The sequence below is a fragment of the Cinclus cinclus genome, chromosome 1, assembly GCF_963662255.1.
Source record: "Cinclus cinclus chromosome 1, bCinCin1.1, whole genome shotgun sequence".
Lineage (NCBI taxonomy): Eukaryota > Metazoa > Chordata > Aves > Passeriformes > Cinclidae > Cinclus > Cinclus cinclus.
This window is the reverse complement of record NC_085046.1, coordinates 19,061,067-19,076,495: the sequence shown is the minus strand read 5'-3', so window position 1 is coordinate 19,076,495 and position 15,429 is coordinate 19,061,067. Positions and strand designations below refer to the sequence as shown.

The following is a 15,429-nucleotide window of genomic DNA, read 5'->3' as shown; positions in this document are numbered from 1 at the left end:
AATACAGAGCAGTAACTATAAAGAGACATCAATGAATAAAAATATTTTGTCTATTTACAAGACTTTCAGAAACAAAGCTGCACCTTCAAAAGGAATAGAAATACAAGACAATTGCAAAGAACTGAGAGTACAGTTAAATGTGATGAATTTTCAGAGTAATCTCTTTCTGTATGTATTTGGTCTTTTGTATTTTAAAATTTCCCCATTTTTACTAAAAATAAATAAATCACTGTTTTCAAATCCAAGTATCTCATACATTTTAGGGATTTTTTTTTTGTTTGCATATGTCCATGAAGAAATTTTGTGTCCAATGTAGACTGAATTATTTTTTAATTGCACACTCTATATATACATAAACACATTTTTAACCAGAAAATACTTCAGCAAACTGAAGTTGCTTTCTATATTGTAAACGCCACCACTCCCTTCGTCTGTTTCCTTAAAAAAGTATTTTAGTTCTTTTATATTTAAATGCGCATGTCATTGAAGGGGATGCAGGATCTGCTGTTGAATATTTTAATGCTGGTTTTGAAGTCTTATGGAATATTTAAAGAATTGTCACTAGTAAGCTGTTTTGTTGTCTTTTGATTAAAATATTTTTTAATCAGCAAAATTAATGACTGCTCTGAATGCTATTAGTAATGCTCAGTTTAAGAATTGGAGTAAATACAATGGCAGAATTTGACTGAAATTGCCTATTGCATACTTTATGCTCTTGTTTTTGCTTACAGATAATTTTCTATTATCATATGTATGGAGCTCACATCGGATCATTGATTGTCTACCAGAGAACTACATTGAAACATGAAAAAATTCTCCTTAATCTTACTGGAAACCAGGGAAATTTCTGGCAGCGCAAGGCACTGACCCTGTCTGGAGATGGAGATGAAGATTTTCAAGTTGTCTTTGAAGGGATGGCTGGAGAGGGTCCCAGTGATGGCATAGCACTTGATGACCTCACTTTTTCCAGGGAGTGCTTACCATCCCAGGAGTTTTTACCAACAGAACCCACAAAACTACCTCCAATAGGTATGTTCCTGCTATGGACAGTCTATGTATGTTTGGAAAGAAGGAATAGAAACATTATTTTAATTTCTTTGTCTCTCTTTCAAGACAGAAATACATATCTCGCTAAAGATCTGTAGAAATTCCAACACTTTTAGGCTGTCCATTAAATTATATTAAATTCATATTACAAAATCGTTGTTTCGGTACTGAGTCAACCGTTGTGAATCTGCAAATCTTCCTGTTCAGCCATGTACAATTAGCCAATATCCTGCTTAATTCAGTAGGATTTATTTATCAAAAGTTTTAAAATAGAGTTGTAGAATGAAGAGCTGAGTGGGACAGAGCTAATATGGATGGTTTGCAATATGGCCAGCAGGTTTAATGGTTTTTGGCTGGTAGGAATTGCTACTAATATTCTTAGGCACCATATCCATCTTCTGCCTCTGTGCTATGGTATCAGCATCAGTGCAATTATTAGCACCATCCTCACTTACTCCACTAGGGAAATAACGCTTAGAAAACATTTACCAGAAATGATACAGTCTAGATGGGGATGGATCCCAATAAGCCCAAGGTAAGAGCTACTCATGAAAGCACTGATGTTATGCCTTAGCAGTATTTGCTTGGACACAAATGATGAAGGAGAGACTCTTTTTGACAGAACAGGACAAATCTTTTTCCTTCTTCCCCATTTATCACAGAGCTACTGAAATGTAACCCCCTAAAGTGGAATTTAGGAGATGCATTTTCTTCCTGGGCCTACTACAAATTTCCTGCATGGCTGCAGAAAGTAATTTTATCTCACTTCTCTGTCTTTCTGATCAATAAAGCAAAGTTAATATTTCCCAGTGTCAAGGACTACCACGAGAATGGATCATTAATTTATGCAAGCAACTTTGCTTTGTTGCTGCTGCTAATGAGTAGCCTTCCCCTTTAGGATGTCATGAAGCACTGCTCAGGCATTGGGAAATAACACTGATGAGACTACATCAAACCCAAGAAATTGCACTGAACTTTGAGCACAAGATAAGCAGGAAGGATACGGGCAAAATTTTCCAGACATCTCTCTGATAAGGTGCCAGTTCTAGTACTGTTGGCTTCCTACTTCTGCCATGCCAGTCATGGAAATTTATTTCAAATAAGATTTGTATTTTAAAGTTCAGCTTTATATGAACATTACCCCAGGAGGAACACTAGCCAAACTTTCTGATTATTTTTGTTGTATTCAGACTCTGTCCTCTTAATGGAAGATGCAAGTCCCTGTGGCAATGTTAGAAGCTTTAAAAACTTTGGTTTTGATTGTAAAGGATGTTCCAAAACACTTTCATGTTTTGTAATAAAAAAAGATACTAAAATCTCAGGAAAGAGCCACCAGAGACTGATTTCTTAGTGTAGCTCATCTAACATGTACCTTGTGAACTTCAGAGGTTCACAATAACACTTCAGGGCAAGGGTTTAAATTCATCCTTACAACAAACCATATTTTTTATATTGACTAATTTTACTTATCCAGGATAAAGGTTGGCATGACCCCCTGGGGGATTCAACTTACAGCTGTTACTTGGCAGTGGTATCTATTTGCATCGCTGCTTGTTAGTGGGTCTGCTTCTGCCTATAGAAGTGCTCTGAACTGTGGCAAAATGGATGGTGGATGTTGTGAAAAGTGCTATGTAGTGCAGTTCTTAAAAATAGAACCAGCTAGAATGGCCATGATGATCAGCTGCAAAAATCTGCAGCCCTAGACTTATCTGCTTATATGTAGAAATAAAGGAAAGTTTAACCAAAAGTAAACCACCTATATCCATTGATTAATTTTTTTAAAGTTTCTGAGGATGAAGAGATCATGCAGCAAAGATCTATTTCCTTCATGTCTCCAACTGGGGAATATATTTGCTAAGAAAGTAAAAAATGTTTCCGCTTTAAGAGAGAAATTTGTAGTTTGTGATGTCTACTCTAATAAAATCACTTTTCTATTTTTTGGTTTTTTTAGATAATATTTGTAATGCACATATCAAAGGAGATTCTTCTGAGCCTTATTGAGCCATATCACTGTGTAAGAGAAGTATACTAAATAGTCTTTGCTTGTTATTTCTGTGCATAGAGTCATATGGCAGTGAATGTAGTATAAAGATGAAATAGAACAGAATCATTAAATGTTCACATCTGTGACACAGAACTCTCACTGTTAAGAATTTTTCCCTGACTCTATTTAAACACCTTGAAATTCTTCACATTAACAAAAATATGTTCTAAGGTGGCTGTTTCATTCAGCTAAACATGCAGTAATGTTTAAAGATTGGAAGTGAGCACTGGACAGCTAGAAAAAGTAAATTTGAAAGTTAGCATTGTAGTGTTTCTGTAAACTACAAGGTACTGTAGATTGTTCTCAATATGCTGCTTAGCAACAACAGTGCTGAACTGCAAAGCCACTGAGGGCACTTACATTGCTGGGCCTGAGAAACAATAAACATCATTTAAGCTGGCCCTTATCAAATTTTCATTGTATGAACATCAGTTTTTGCTCATGTGATATAATGGTACTGTGTGGAGAAAAATGCAAAAACAATTTTATTCTGACAATGCTATTTGTGCCTGTTGCTGTGTCTTGGCAGCATGGTAAGGGTTTTGAGTTAGATTCTGCCTTGTGTAAAAGGCTTCCTATATCCACATGAGCCCAGGAAGAGACCACACTGAGCCTTGTGAAAGTTGCAGTTGTTTCTGTATTTGGCTTGTGTGACAAGGTTTTGGATGCAGGGGGCTACTGGGCTGATTTCTCTGAGAAGGTGCCAGAAATTTCCCTCATATCTGACAGAACCAATTCCAGCTGACAGCAGGATGGACCACTGCGGGGCAGGGCTGAGCCCACCAGTGATGGTGGCAACATCCCTGTGATAACAGATTTAAGAAAGGGAAAAGTTGTTGCACAAAAACAATTGCAGCCAGAGAGAGAGGTGAGAATATGCAAGAGAAAGAGCTTTGCTGGTACCAAGGTCAGGGAAAAAGGAGCCAGGAGGAGGTGCTGCAGGAATCTCCAGGAGATGCCCCTGCAGCCTGTGGTGAATACCATGGTGAGTTAGGCTGTCTTCATTGCAGCCCATTGAGATTAATGTTGGAATAGGTATCCACAAGTTATCCATTAATAATATTTTATACTTGCAGTTGTTTACAAAAGAGACATGATGTATTTGAAAAAAATTCCATGATCTCTTAACTTGGTTTTCCTCTCTTCTTTCTATCCCTTCCCTCCTGCAGTGTTGTTACTGAGTATAAAAATTGCAGATCCCTCCATCAGAGATTCTGCTCATGTCTCCTACCATTCACCTGGGAATACAACAGCTGCCAAGGGCTGCCTGATCAGATTAGCAGGCTCCAATAAAGAAAAGCTATTCCCAGAGACTAGAGAACTGGTATCTGCTGACTTCAGTTTTGTAGAGAAGATAGTTATTTTCAGCAAATTAAAAGCAATTCTCCGAAGAGTGGAACATGTCTTTGAGAACTGTGAGAACATAGGAATATTAACAGAGGATCACATCAAGGTCCATTTCACTTGATATCCTCTCCTCTGCTGTCAGTGAGATGCTGAACATATATGATACTTCCTCTTAATGTTCCTAATATTTCTTTTTCAGGAGACTTAATGAAGCTTTGGATATGTAGTAAACCTTAATGCATTTGCCTTCTCTATGGAGCCTGGTTTTCCTAGAAGCACATTCAGAAGTACAGCTCCCTTCTCGTTTCTTGCAGCAAGTTGTACAGTTCTGCAACTTGCTAAGAAAGTGACTGTTTTTACCCTCTTTCTACTGAACATGGTGGATAGCCAAACACGCCTAGTCCATATTGTTCTCTGTTCAATCATCCTTAAGCAACATTATACTCTGAAAGAGTTTAAACTTATTTCTTACATGGAAATTATTCCTCATGTTTTTCTTTCTCTGACTTTTAAAAAAATCCACTATACCCTTCTGGGATTGTAAAATCAGGTCTATGTAGAGCATTTAGGAAATGAGTGACCAGTGGCATGATACTGTAACAAAATGGTTGTTTTTCTCTCTTTCCTGATGAATCCTAAAACCTTGATTGTTTTGTCCTTTTTGAACATTGGGCTTTTTTGTTCCTGGAACTGCTTCAGTACTGTGCTATATCACTCTTTAGGAGTGGTAGTGATAGGATTCCAGAACCTGTGAAAGATGGGCTGTGCTGTTCTGTGTAACTCGGTAACATCACATTTCATTGCCAGTCGCTCAGGGTGGAATTAATTTGCTAAACTGGGACTGTTTATCTCCATTGTAGTTGTATAAAATAACTGATGCACCTCTGGGGGCTGGATGTTCCCTATACAAATATATGTACATGTTTTATATACATATCCAAATACATGGATGTTGCATATATATATATCCATATGCAGGGATTATAAGAAAGTGAATGTCCTGCAGTGGCAGCTGATGTCAGAAAGGTTTTTCAGTTCATAACTTGCACTGGGTACAGTCCCAATAAGCAGGTTCATGTTCACAAAAAACTTTTCCTATTATTCATTCTAGTGTATATCACCCTGAATATTTTCATATCACTGGCAAAGTTTCTGAACTCATGACTCAGGCACTTCTCTTGTTCCTTAAAAGTTAACATTAAAGAATAAAGTCTTGCTGTTTGCCTGCTCTTTCCTTGGGATGTTTTTGGTTTGGTTGATGAGGATTTTATTCCATTCTGATTTTTAAATTATTTTAGTACAAATTTCCACTTCACAAAAAAAACAAAATATAGAATTTGGTCAGCAACATAATTACAATTAATATACACAAAGTAGTAGAATAATCAGGAAGTCAGATTTGCCAAATATATTTTAATTTGAAATAATGTTCAAAACTCTAGAGTATTTGTTAAAGGTTAAAGGGTATTGCTTATATCACTTTTTTGCAGTTATAATTAGATCTATAAAAGTTTCCAAATAGATAAATAGAAATAACTTCGGTAATTTTTGTAACGAATATATAATTACAAGAATAATAAAATTTTATGCTTCAGTACATAATGTGATCTACTGAAAAGAGGAAAAAAAATCACTTTATGCAGAACTAATGAAATAACAAAACATTTATAGCTTGGTTTGAAACACTCAGCATTGACCATTGACTGAGAGAACAGGATGTGAAATGAATAAAGTAGTATTTCTAAAGCATTTTAAAACCTGTTTTGAGAAAGACATAAAAACAAACCTGAAATCAAACAAAAATAAACAATTAGCCCCAAAACAACAACAAAAGCTTAATAAAGACCAATCAACCAACTAAACAAAGACCCTCTACAAAAACCCCCAAACGAAAACAAGCATATAAAGACAACTCATCATTTAGTTTGCAAGATTGAATCTGTCTATGTAGTTGCCTTGATTATGTAGAGCAGACTGTATTTTTTTTTTCTTCTTTGGTACCTGAACAGCAGCATATTCTCAGATGTATCTAGAATAAAGTTCCTTGCAAGAGGAAACTTTCATTTTCAATAATACAAAAGGTTTATCATTGTGGTATTTTAAAACCATGAAATCTACATGTTTAATTTTTCTCTCTCTCCTGTCAAGTACATTATACAATCACTTATATTTTTTTCAGAAAAATGGTGGAAATACTGTAGAATATGTGGATTGGTTTAGGAGCCTGGTATAAAGCTACTACTTTTCAATATGAAGTAGTCATTAATACTGCTTGAATTCATCTCCTTCATATCTTGTGCACATGTTATGGTTTAAAATTCCCCTTTAATTGACTGTGAAGGAGAAAAACATGTAGCCCAGATCTGAGTGGTAGATTTTCTAATTCTGTGGAGCTTTCTCCAATTAAATTCTAAATCCATGTAATTGTAATAATTGTACTTTATCAATTTAACTAGAAATATTATCCTTGCACCACCTTTAAAATTCCACAATTGCTGGTTTGCAGCTTGGACTCTGTGTCTATCTCCTTTTATTTTGAGCTCTAACCTTACTAGTTTGTATAATGGTTTGAAAGCAGTGTGTCCATTTGCTAAACTAAAAAAGAAAATCATATATTATTTACTGGTCTGATTTCCCAAATAATGAAAAAAAAAAAGGTAGAATGGGTTGTAATTTTAAGGAAGTTAATTTTTTTTTCCACCACTCTCTGGGGACATAGGATACATTTCAGTCCCTAACCAGTAACAATATTTGAACATACAGTAAAGTACACATAATGTGCAGACATTTCGCATACTTAAATATAATTTTATGTCAAAGAAACAAAAAATTTCCACTAGTTATTCTCAGACCTAATAGTGAAATTAAAGATGAAAAATTCTTTGGATCAACAGTCAGATGAGAGCGGAGCCTGAATTGGGCCCATAACTGATTACAGCACTAGAAACTGGCCAGCAGAATGTGATTAATGTCATCTCAGAACATGATTAATGTAGTCTAAGGTCCTTGGAGGTGTAGGGCATTGTCAGCCCTTGTTTTTCTGTTTCACAAAACTGTTTAACAACTTCAAAACTTTCTTTAGATCTTGGGTCTCCATGGACTTTTTTCTGAGAAAGATGTCCCAGAGCAGGCATCCAAATAAGTATAAGGTCAGGAGAAAAGAATTTTCGGTGCTGCCAGTTTGATGAGAGTCTCTGAGCAGCAGGTGAGGGCAGGTATTTATATCAACATTCATAGTATGAGCTGGTAATTCCGTTTGGCAATGAGTAGCTGAGGTTTGGGAACAGCTGTTGTTACCAACCTACTCCAAAAATTGTAAGAGGAATTTCTAGTACTATATTTATAAAGGAGAATCCTCTTAAAGAGCCCTGCTCTTTCATTTTCTCTCTACTGGGAGAACTAAATAAGAAGACTTTTACCAAATCTGAGCTTTCCAGGACCACCAGTGCTGTTGTCATTATTAGCTCTCATTATTAGACATTTCTCTGTGTTACCTATTCCACATTCAGGGCTGGCCTTTCCTTGGGTGAACTGAGAACATGAAAGCTACAACTTTGCAAGAACTGGATAAAAAGTTGCTCTTACTTGTCGATAACAACTTTTCCTCACATATCTAAAAGTAGAGAAATTATGTTACAGTACAGAACATTCTTAGAAATATTAGATGTTTCTACTATTAAGTCTTGCAACAGAAAAGCAATCTGAAAAAAAAAAAAAAGTTATTTTTCACAGAATCTACTCCTATTTTACCTTTAGTGCAGTACACCTTTGCTGGACATTTGAATATTCTAGATATCCTGGAACAAAATTTCTGTATGTGGCTAAGACTGAAGACAAGTGATGTTCTTTGTTCTCCTTCTCCAGCTGTAGGAAACAAGATCTTAACTCAAATGTTTCTTAAGAACAGAAGTATTTAAGTATTTGTTTTTAAAATATCAATAGTCATTTTGGACTACGTTTTACATTTCTAGTTAGGAATTTACGTTTTTAATAAGGTGCATCATAGACAAAGCAAAACATTATTTTGAACAAGATGCTTGTAAACTTTATTCGAAAGTTCAGATTCTACTGTGTGCTTCATTTCTGGCACTGCACAGCTTCATTTTCATTCTCTGATTTTTTTTTTTTTTTGTTCTCCAGTTTTTCAACAGAATATGACTTCCAAGTAAAATGCTATTTGAACTTTCGTGAGGTACCTAACTATCCCAAGATGTGCCTGGCTGTTCTTTAGTGTTAGGATAAGCAAAGTTAATACACAAATAAGTGGTATAGAGACTGTTAAGTGTCAAAATTTATTAAGCATTCTCGCCTGTGGAAGGACCACAATCAAAAGTCAAATCAGCCCCTTGTTCCATCATCCATGTTGAAGACAAGCATCTAACAATGTGTTAAACAATTCTGCCTTGTCTATGGCCCTCTTTGTGAAAAAACCATCCTCATCCTGTATTAGGTCGATTGCCATTAATATATTTTAAAAAATGTTTTTTATTGTTCCCCAGAGTTCTGCTCAGCTGAACTTTTGCCGTGCAAATTCTTTCCCTACAGTGGCAAGCAGCACCTCTGTTTTTCCCATGTCACCTGCCCTTGCTACCGCTGGCCATACACCTTCCTTTTTTGCCCTGTTTCCAAGAGCAAATTCCTGTTTAACCAAGATGGCTTTCTGCCTCACCTGCTTGACTCCTGACATTTAGGAATTGCCTGCTCCTGTGCCTTTACTAGGAGATGATGTTTAAAAGGGGGCCAGCACTGATGGACCCCAGCACTTGCAAAAACATTTTCCCAGGCAACTTTCATAACTAATTCCCTGAGCAGACTGAGGTCTGCTCTCCTCAGGTCCAGAGTTGAGGTTTTGGCAGTTCTCCTGTCTGCAGTATCTCCTTTGCTCACGAAATCCACTCTGATGACAAGCAGTAGATCAAGAAATTTGTCAAATCTTCAAAAGATTGTGTAAGAAATTACTCAGCTTCTTTTGGACTTTGTGGTGATGGTTTGGTCTAGGTAAATACGAGGGGCTTAGGTAGTATTGTTTTTTGGATGTTAGGACTGTTGGTACTTTTCTCTGTATTTCCCTTGCTTTCCTTTCCAAGCAGAGGAAATCTGAATGGCAGAGGTTATGTGGAAATCCTCTGAAGTGTCATCAAGCAATTTCATTGGGGTTGTTTTTCTAACCATGAACTGCTCTGCTCTTTCCATGTTCAGTCACCTGCTGAGCAGATGTGCTACTACTTGCTTACCTCAAAGTGTGCTGGTAAACATGAACACATGTTGAATGGCTGGAAGAAAGATAAGGAACAGAATTTCCCTTAATCACACTAGGAGACAGTGTAACAATATTACAGCATAACAGTGCCAAGTGTAATTCTTGCTGCTTTCAGGACTTCAGCTCAAAGCACTTTTCCTGGCTTTATAGATACAATTGTGGTCTTTTTCTTTCGTGTCTGAGAACAAATATGCAACTCAGAGGAAGGGAAAAGCTGTACATATTTGAAACTACATTTCCATAAGATACTGTGTCATTAAGGACTTTTTTGGTATCTTTCTCATCCATCAAGCATAAGGCAGTTTTAATTTTCTTGTTGACCTCTTCAGTAGAGGCTTAAATGTGTGTGGAAGGCTGTTCAAGGCATCAATGTTTTAATCATCATGTCCTCTTCAGATGAAGGTGCTAAAAACAGTAATCCTGAAATTTACTCTTGAATAATGACAGATGAGGATTCATAGGGGTCATGGCATTCAGTTTAATCACTTTTGGGCAGTTTTAGTTTCTCCTGTACCAGGCCCTTACTCACATATTTCTGAAGAGTTTAAATATAGCTGTGTGTAAATGTTGACATTTTCTACAGAAATTCTGAGCAATTTATGTTTCTTGCAGCTTTCTCACTTTAATCCCATCTGTACACAAATGTGAATTCTCCAGAACAATTTCCTTTGTAGTATTCATTTGTATTGTTGAATATTAATACTGATTTACAGGAAGAGGTTGGTATTCATAAGTAGTAGAAATCTCTAGCTGATAATAGATGTATTTTTTGTTATCTTCCCTTTGAATATTGAACGGTCTTATGTCAAATTAAAGATGTGACTGGACCACCTCATAGAGTCTAACATAGCAAAGAAAGTGCCATTTTCTGGAAAACATCTGAGATCTTGTGGATGTATAACAGAAAGGCTTTTATAAGCTTATGCTATGTGTTTTTACATGCCTTTGTTTGCCAGAGAAAGGTTTCACAACAAGCTTTAGTTTCTACTTTCAGTTCTGGAACCAGTGGTTCTCAGGTTCGGGGACTCCATGTCCACTGTCCCTTCTCACCAAGGTTAAATCTGACCAGGACAGTGTCCTCCCCTCTGGTCTCAGAGTCAGAGCAGGGATTCTAAATTAGAGCTGGTTGGTCAGGCTTTGAGTAGGATTTGAGGGAAGTGCTTTTCACCTTTTCTACCTGCCACATTTACTGAGCACAGTCCAGCAGCACTGGCAAGTTGTACAAGGCTGATTTATCACTGCACTGCAGTTTCACCTTCCTCTCTGTGCTTTGGGCAACAGCTTGGGGTATGGTAGAGAATATAAAACAAACATATTTCAGTGCAGCCAGTGAAGATCTCTCCCCCTTCAGATTCAGTTATAACATCATAAAATGCTTTTATTTCACTGTTTAACCAACTTTTGATTGATCTCCTTGTAGAAATTCCCTTATGACATACCTCAGCTATTCAGGGTTTGGACAACCCATTTCTCATTCTCAAACAATTCTGATTTATGGGTGTCTGCTTTACTTCAAGCCATACTTTAGATTCAATCTCCAGACTTTTTTCGCATCAGAAATGCAGCCACTGAAACCACTGACCAGAGCCTGCTCTCAGCACCAGCAAATGCAGATGCCATACCCATACCTTCTTCCACTCTCCAAACAATCAGCAGTTGGACCATTAAACCAGAGGTCACAACTAAACTGTTCTGGGCTCTAAGGTAGAGATGTCACCAGTTATGCAGCAGACCAGGCTCTCATAAAAGCACGGTTACACTGACCTGCTTCAGGCAAGATGTCAGTCTACAGTTACATAGCATTCATTTTATGTGAGCTTCAAGTTGTACTTCTAAAGGACATGAAGCAACTTTTTGACATATTTCTAGTATTGTGGATCTGATACCTAAGGAATGTTTCCTTTTCTGTGTCTTTAATAAAGAATTCAGGCAGTAAATATTTAGATTTCATTTATTTAACCCAGAACATGGCAACCCAAAATTTTGTTCAATATAATTTTATTTTGGATTTTTGCTAAACATAAACCCAAATGTGTGAGTTAAGCTTTTCACTTTAGTTAGTATTTAGTTTTTCTCACTGTAGCAGATGCATATGATGAATATTATTGTTTCTGAAAAAGCTTTGCTTAAAAACTAGATATAAATTTCTTTTCTCTTAGTATTTCTTTGTCCACCCTCAAGAAGATAGGTTATAAATTTCAACATGGCTTTGGAAAGAGAAGCCTCTATAAAAGAACTGATGTATCACTGTTCCCGTTAAGCGTGTGTCCTGTCCCAACAGTTTTCCTTGCTTGTCCTTTTCTTCATGTTGGAGACATAGACCAGCTGATTAGCACTGGAGTAACAATATTAATGTGTAGTGTATATCTTGTTTCAGTTTTCTGTCAAGGAACAAACCAGTCGATGTTATTGCAATGGAAGGAGTATCTTTCAATGGATCCAGGCCTAGGTCTCTTCTTATTCAGTATGGGGATTTACAACCTGAAAAAAGTAAATGAAAATTTCCTTTTAAGCTGCCCTACTACCATGTTTTATAGAATAAATAGGTGTAGAATTACTCAAGCAACCTGGAAAGTATGCACTATTTCTAGTACCGAAGATATTAGTGTGCCAGCACTGTAGGATTGGAGGAGTTAAAAAGACCTTGTGCATCTTTCTCTAATCAAAACCTGTTCTTTTTATTTCTTTTGAGTGAGTGCATATCCACATGCATCTAAGAAATTGAAACTAAATCTTTTGCTCTTTCGAATATTGTTTTTAGCACTTCCCTGCTTATAGTATATGCAGTAAACTCAGCATGAAGAGGCACTGAGTAGCCCCTCTTGACTTCAGGCCAGAATTTCTGGTAACCTTAAATAAAGTAAAGGACCTTGTTAGGACCCATTGAATGTGTCACAAATTGGATATGTCTGAAAGTGTATTGAGTGACTGATAAAAATCAGTACTTTTCTAATAACGAAGTACCATCAAACAAAACAAAGAAGATTCTTCAGTGTTCTGTCATGGAGAGAGAAAATAATATTGAACAACAATAGCCTATCTTGCTGTTTATGTTTTTGGTTCTTTTTGGTTCTGAGATTGAATATTACCAGATCTGATTACTGGAAAAAAAATTCTCTTGTGTTTGTGTGTGGAAATGGTCAAGATAAGAAATTAATTGAGGAAGTTTTGGTTGTTAAAGTAGCTTTTGTCTACTCTTTGTCATGGCAGTAACTTGCACATTTAAGAGTTTCTTCTAAAAGTCCCTTTTGCAAATGAACTCAAGCTGTTCTTTTTCTAACTTTCAGTTGTTCAGAATGCAGACCAATATGTCAGAGTACTTGCAAAGCTTACAAAACAAAATGTTTGCACTCAATTCAAGACAATAAAACCTTTTTCCTTAAAAAATAAGCTGATACAATATAATACTTTTTAAATCTTTTTTTTCCCCAACATCTGAAAGTCTAAAAATTCTTTTAATTTCTAAAGATTTGCTTTTGAAATGAGATGCATTTTTCACATTTCTGCACTGACACGTGAGTATTACTATGCATCAACAGTGACGAAGGCACTTTTCTCTGTGCCCTTGGGCTATACTGGTGAGATGCTAGAGGAAAGATGTTCTTGTTAACAAATTATTTTTGTAAGGACACATAGATTTCAGTCATACAGTAATGTCAACTCAGAACAAGAAGGATAATGGAGTAATTTTTGCAGGGAAAAGTCAGAGATCTAAATTATCCAGAGAGCCCCTATCCCTGGAATGTCAAACTCTTAGTCTGCTGATTAATTACTCTGGCCTCTGTACCAGACTATGGTTCTACAGGAGCTCTAGCTTTGATTTAAGAACAGGTATCCTTGTAGGTATGTGAATGTTAATAAAATTTTTGCAAATATTTTAAAGCAGCTCTAGATTTTCCCACCTATTGGTGGGTTATTCCAATAATTGTAAACTATTTTTCATTTTATTTAGTCTCAGTTTAGAAAACACTGATGCTGATCCAATTAAATATAAGAAGTTTAAGAAGATTAACAATTTATTAAATTTAACAACTTTAAAATAATCCAAATTAGAATATAGTCTGGCCACTTCTGGACAGGAAAATACAAAATATTTTTATGAATATATTAATAACAAAGGGAGTGTCAAGGAATACCTCCATTCCTTATTGGCTACAGGGGGGAATATGAGGAAAAAATGATGAAAAGGCTGAGTACTTGACACCTTGTTTGCCTCAGTTTTCAACAATAAGAAAGGTTGTCCTCATGAAAAAAATATTTTCTCTCTTGATTTTTGCAGGTACAGTTTTACTTTTTTCAAAATATATTTAAGAAAAACACGCTTATAAAATAAGGAGATGAATCCTTCTAAAAACAGGTATAAATGTTTTACCTGTTGATTTCCTCAGGGTATATAAACAAGGGGATTATTAACTGGTGCAACTGTTTTCCTCTGTTGTACAAATCTTCCTCAATTCAAAGATTATTTATCTGAAGGATACATCTAAAGATAAGATAGAAGATGTTTATCTGAAAGGGGCTCTAAGAGCCCCTAAGAGTCTATTGCAGCCCAGTGTGTCTATGCAGTTAGCACATAGGACAAAAAGTCTACCCATTAATAATCTTCAAGAAACACTGATTGGAGGAAAAATGTACTGAACCTTGTTAAGGAGAAGTTCCTCTCAATTGAATATATCTTTCATACCCACAGAACTCTATATAACAGAGTGTTTGAACAATTAATATCAAGAAAAATTAGGAAAGAAAGAAAGGGAACTCTCAAAAAAAATTTCTTTTTCTTGTAGGGTTGTTTTCTGTGGGGAGGGGAGGTTGTTTGGTGAAATCTTTTTCCTACAGTTTTAAAGCCTTAGAAATGTCATTTAAAGAGAAGCTATACTATGGAAGTGCATCCAGAAACAAGTCACGTTACAGACTCAGGCAGTGTAATATCATTCATTACACATGCTTGGAAAGTTTCATTCATGCCAGGATTCAAGACAGATTTTTTTGTTTTTCCTCAGGAAACAAAGACTTCCACTTTTCAACTCTTTTTTTTTTTTTTTTTTTTTTTAAACTTGAGATTGGAAACAATGCTACAAAAGGACCATAAACTTCAATAGTTATTGCAGTTTTTGATCATTGAACTGCAAAGGGAAATATTTCAAGGCAGGAACTGCATCCTGAAATTTAAATTCCTAGTTTGCTGACAAAATAAATCTTTTGCTAAATTCTTACTGCAATCACTGAAAAGTGGAATAGTAATAACTAGCTCCTAAAAGTATCCTAAAAATATATATCACTTAAATTAGGCAGCAATTTTATAATAAATCTCTGTCACTCTTTGGGATGCAACACAGATTACTGAAATTCTGAAGGAGATTGATAGAAGGTTCTAATGGACACTGATTCATCCATTCTATGGCACCTTTCTTTTGATCAGGACCATTTTCAGGGATTGTGTACTAATAAAAATTTCACTGATGCTTTTATAAACTTGTAGCTGTGAACTTCAAGTGTGTCGCCAGGTTTGGAGATCTTTGCCTGATGTTCTTGACTTTCAAAGCCAGGATTAGGTTTTTATTCTCCCTTTCTTCTTCTTGATCGGGAATTTTTCCTCCTTTTTCTGAGCAATTGTTAAAAGCCAAATCATACACAGTCTTTTGGAGCAAATCTGATACATATTTTTATCTTGCTAAGAAATCAGTAATTCAAAAATAATAATTTCCCTGGGAATCATCTAGATATTTCTATC

The 15,429-nt window shown here is 35.9% G+C and overlaps 1 protein-coding gene across 1 annotated transcript in view; it reads left to right on the top strand.

Annotated features, from left to right (window-relative positions):
• MALRD1 (MAM and LDL receptor class A domain containing 1) overlaps positions 1-15,429 on the top strand; it is a 236,579-nt gene that overhangs the window by 103,155 nt on the left and 117,995 nt on the right. The window contains exon 25 of the mRNA XM_062500144.1: positions 732-1,029. Within this exon, the coding sequence (XP_062356128.1) occupies positions 732-1,029 (298 nt within the window). The remainder of the gene's footprint in view (positions 1-731; positions 1,030-15,429) is intronic.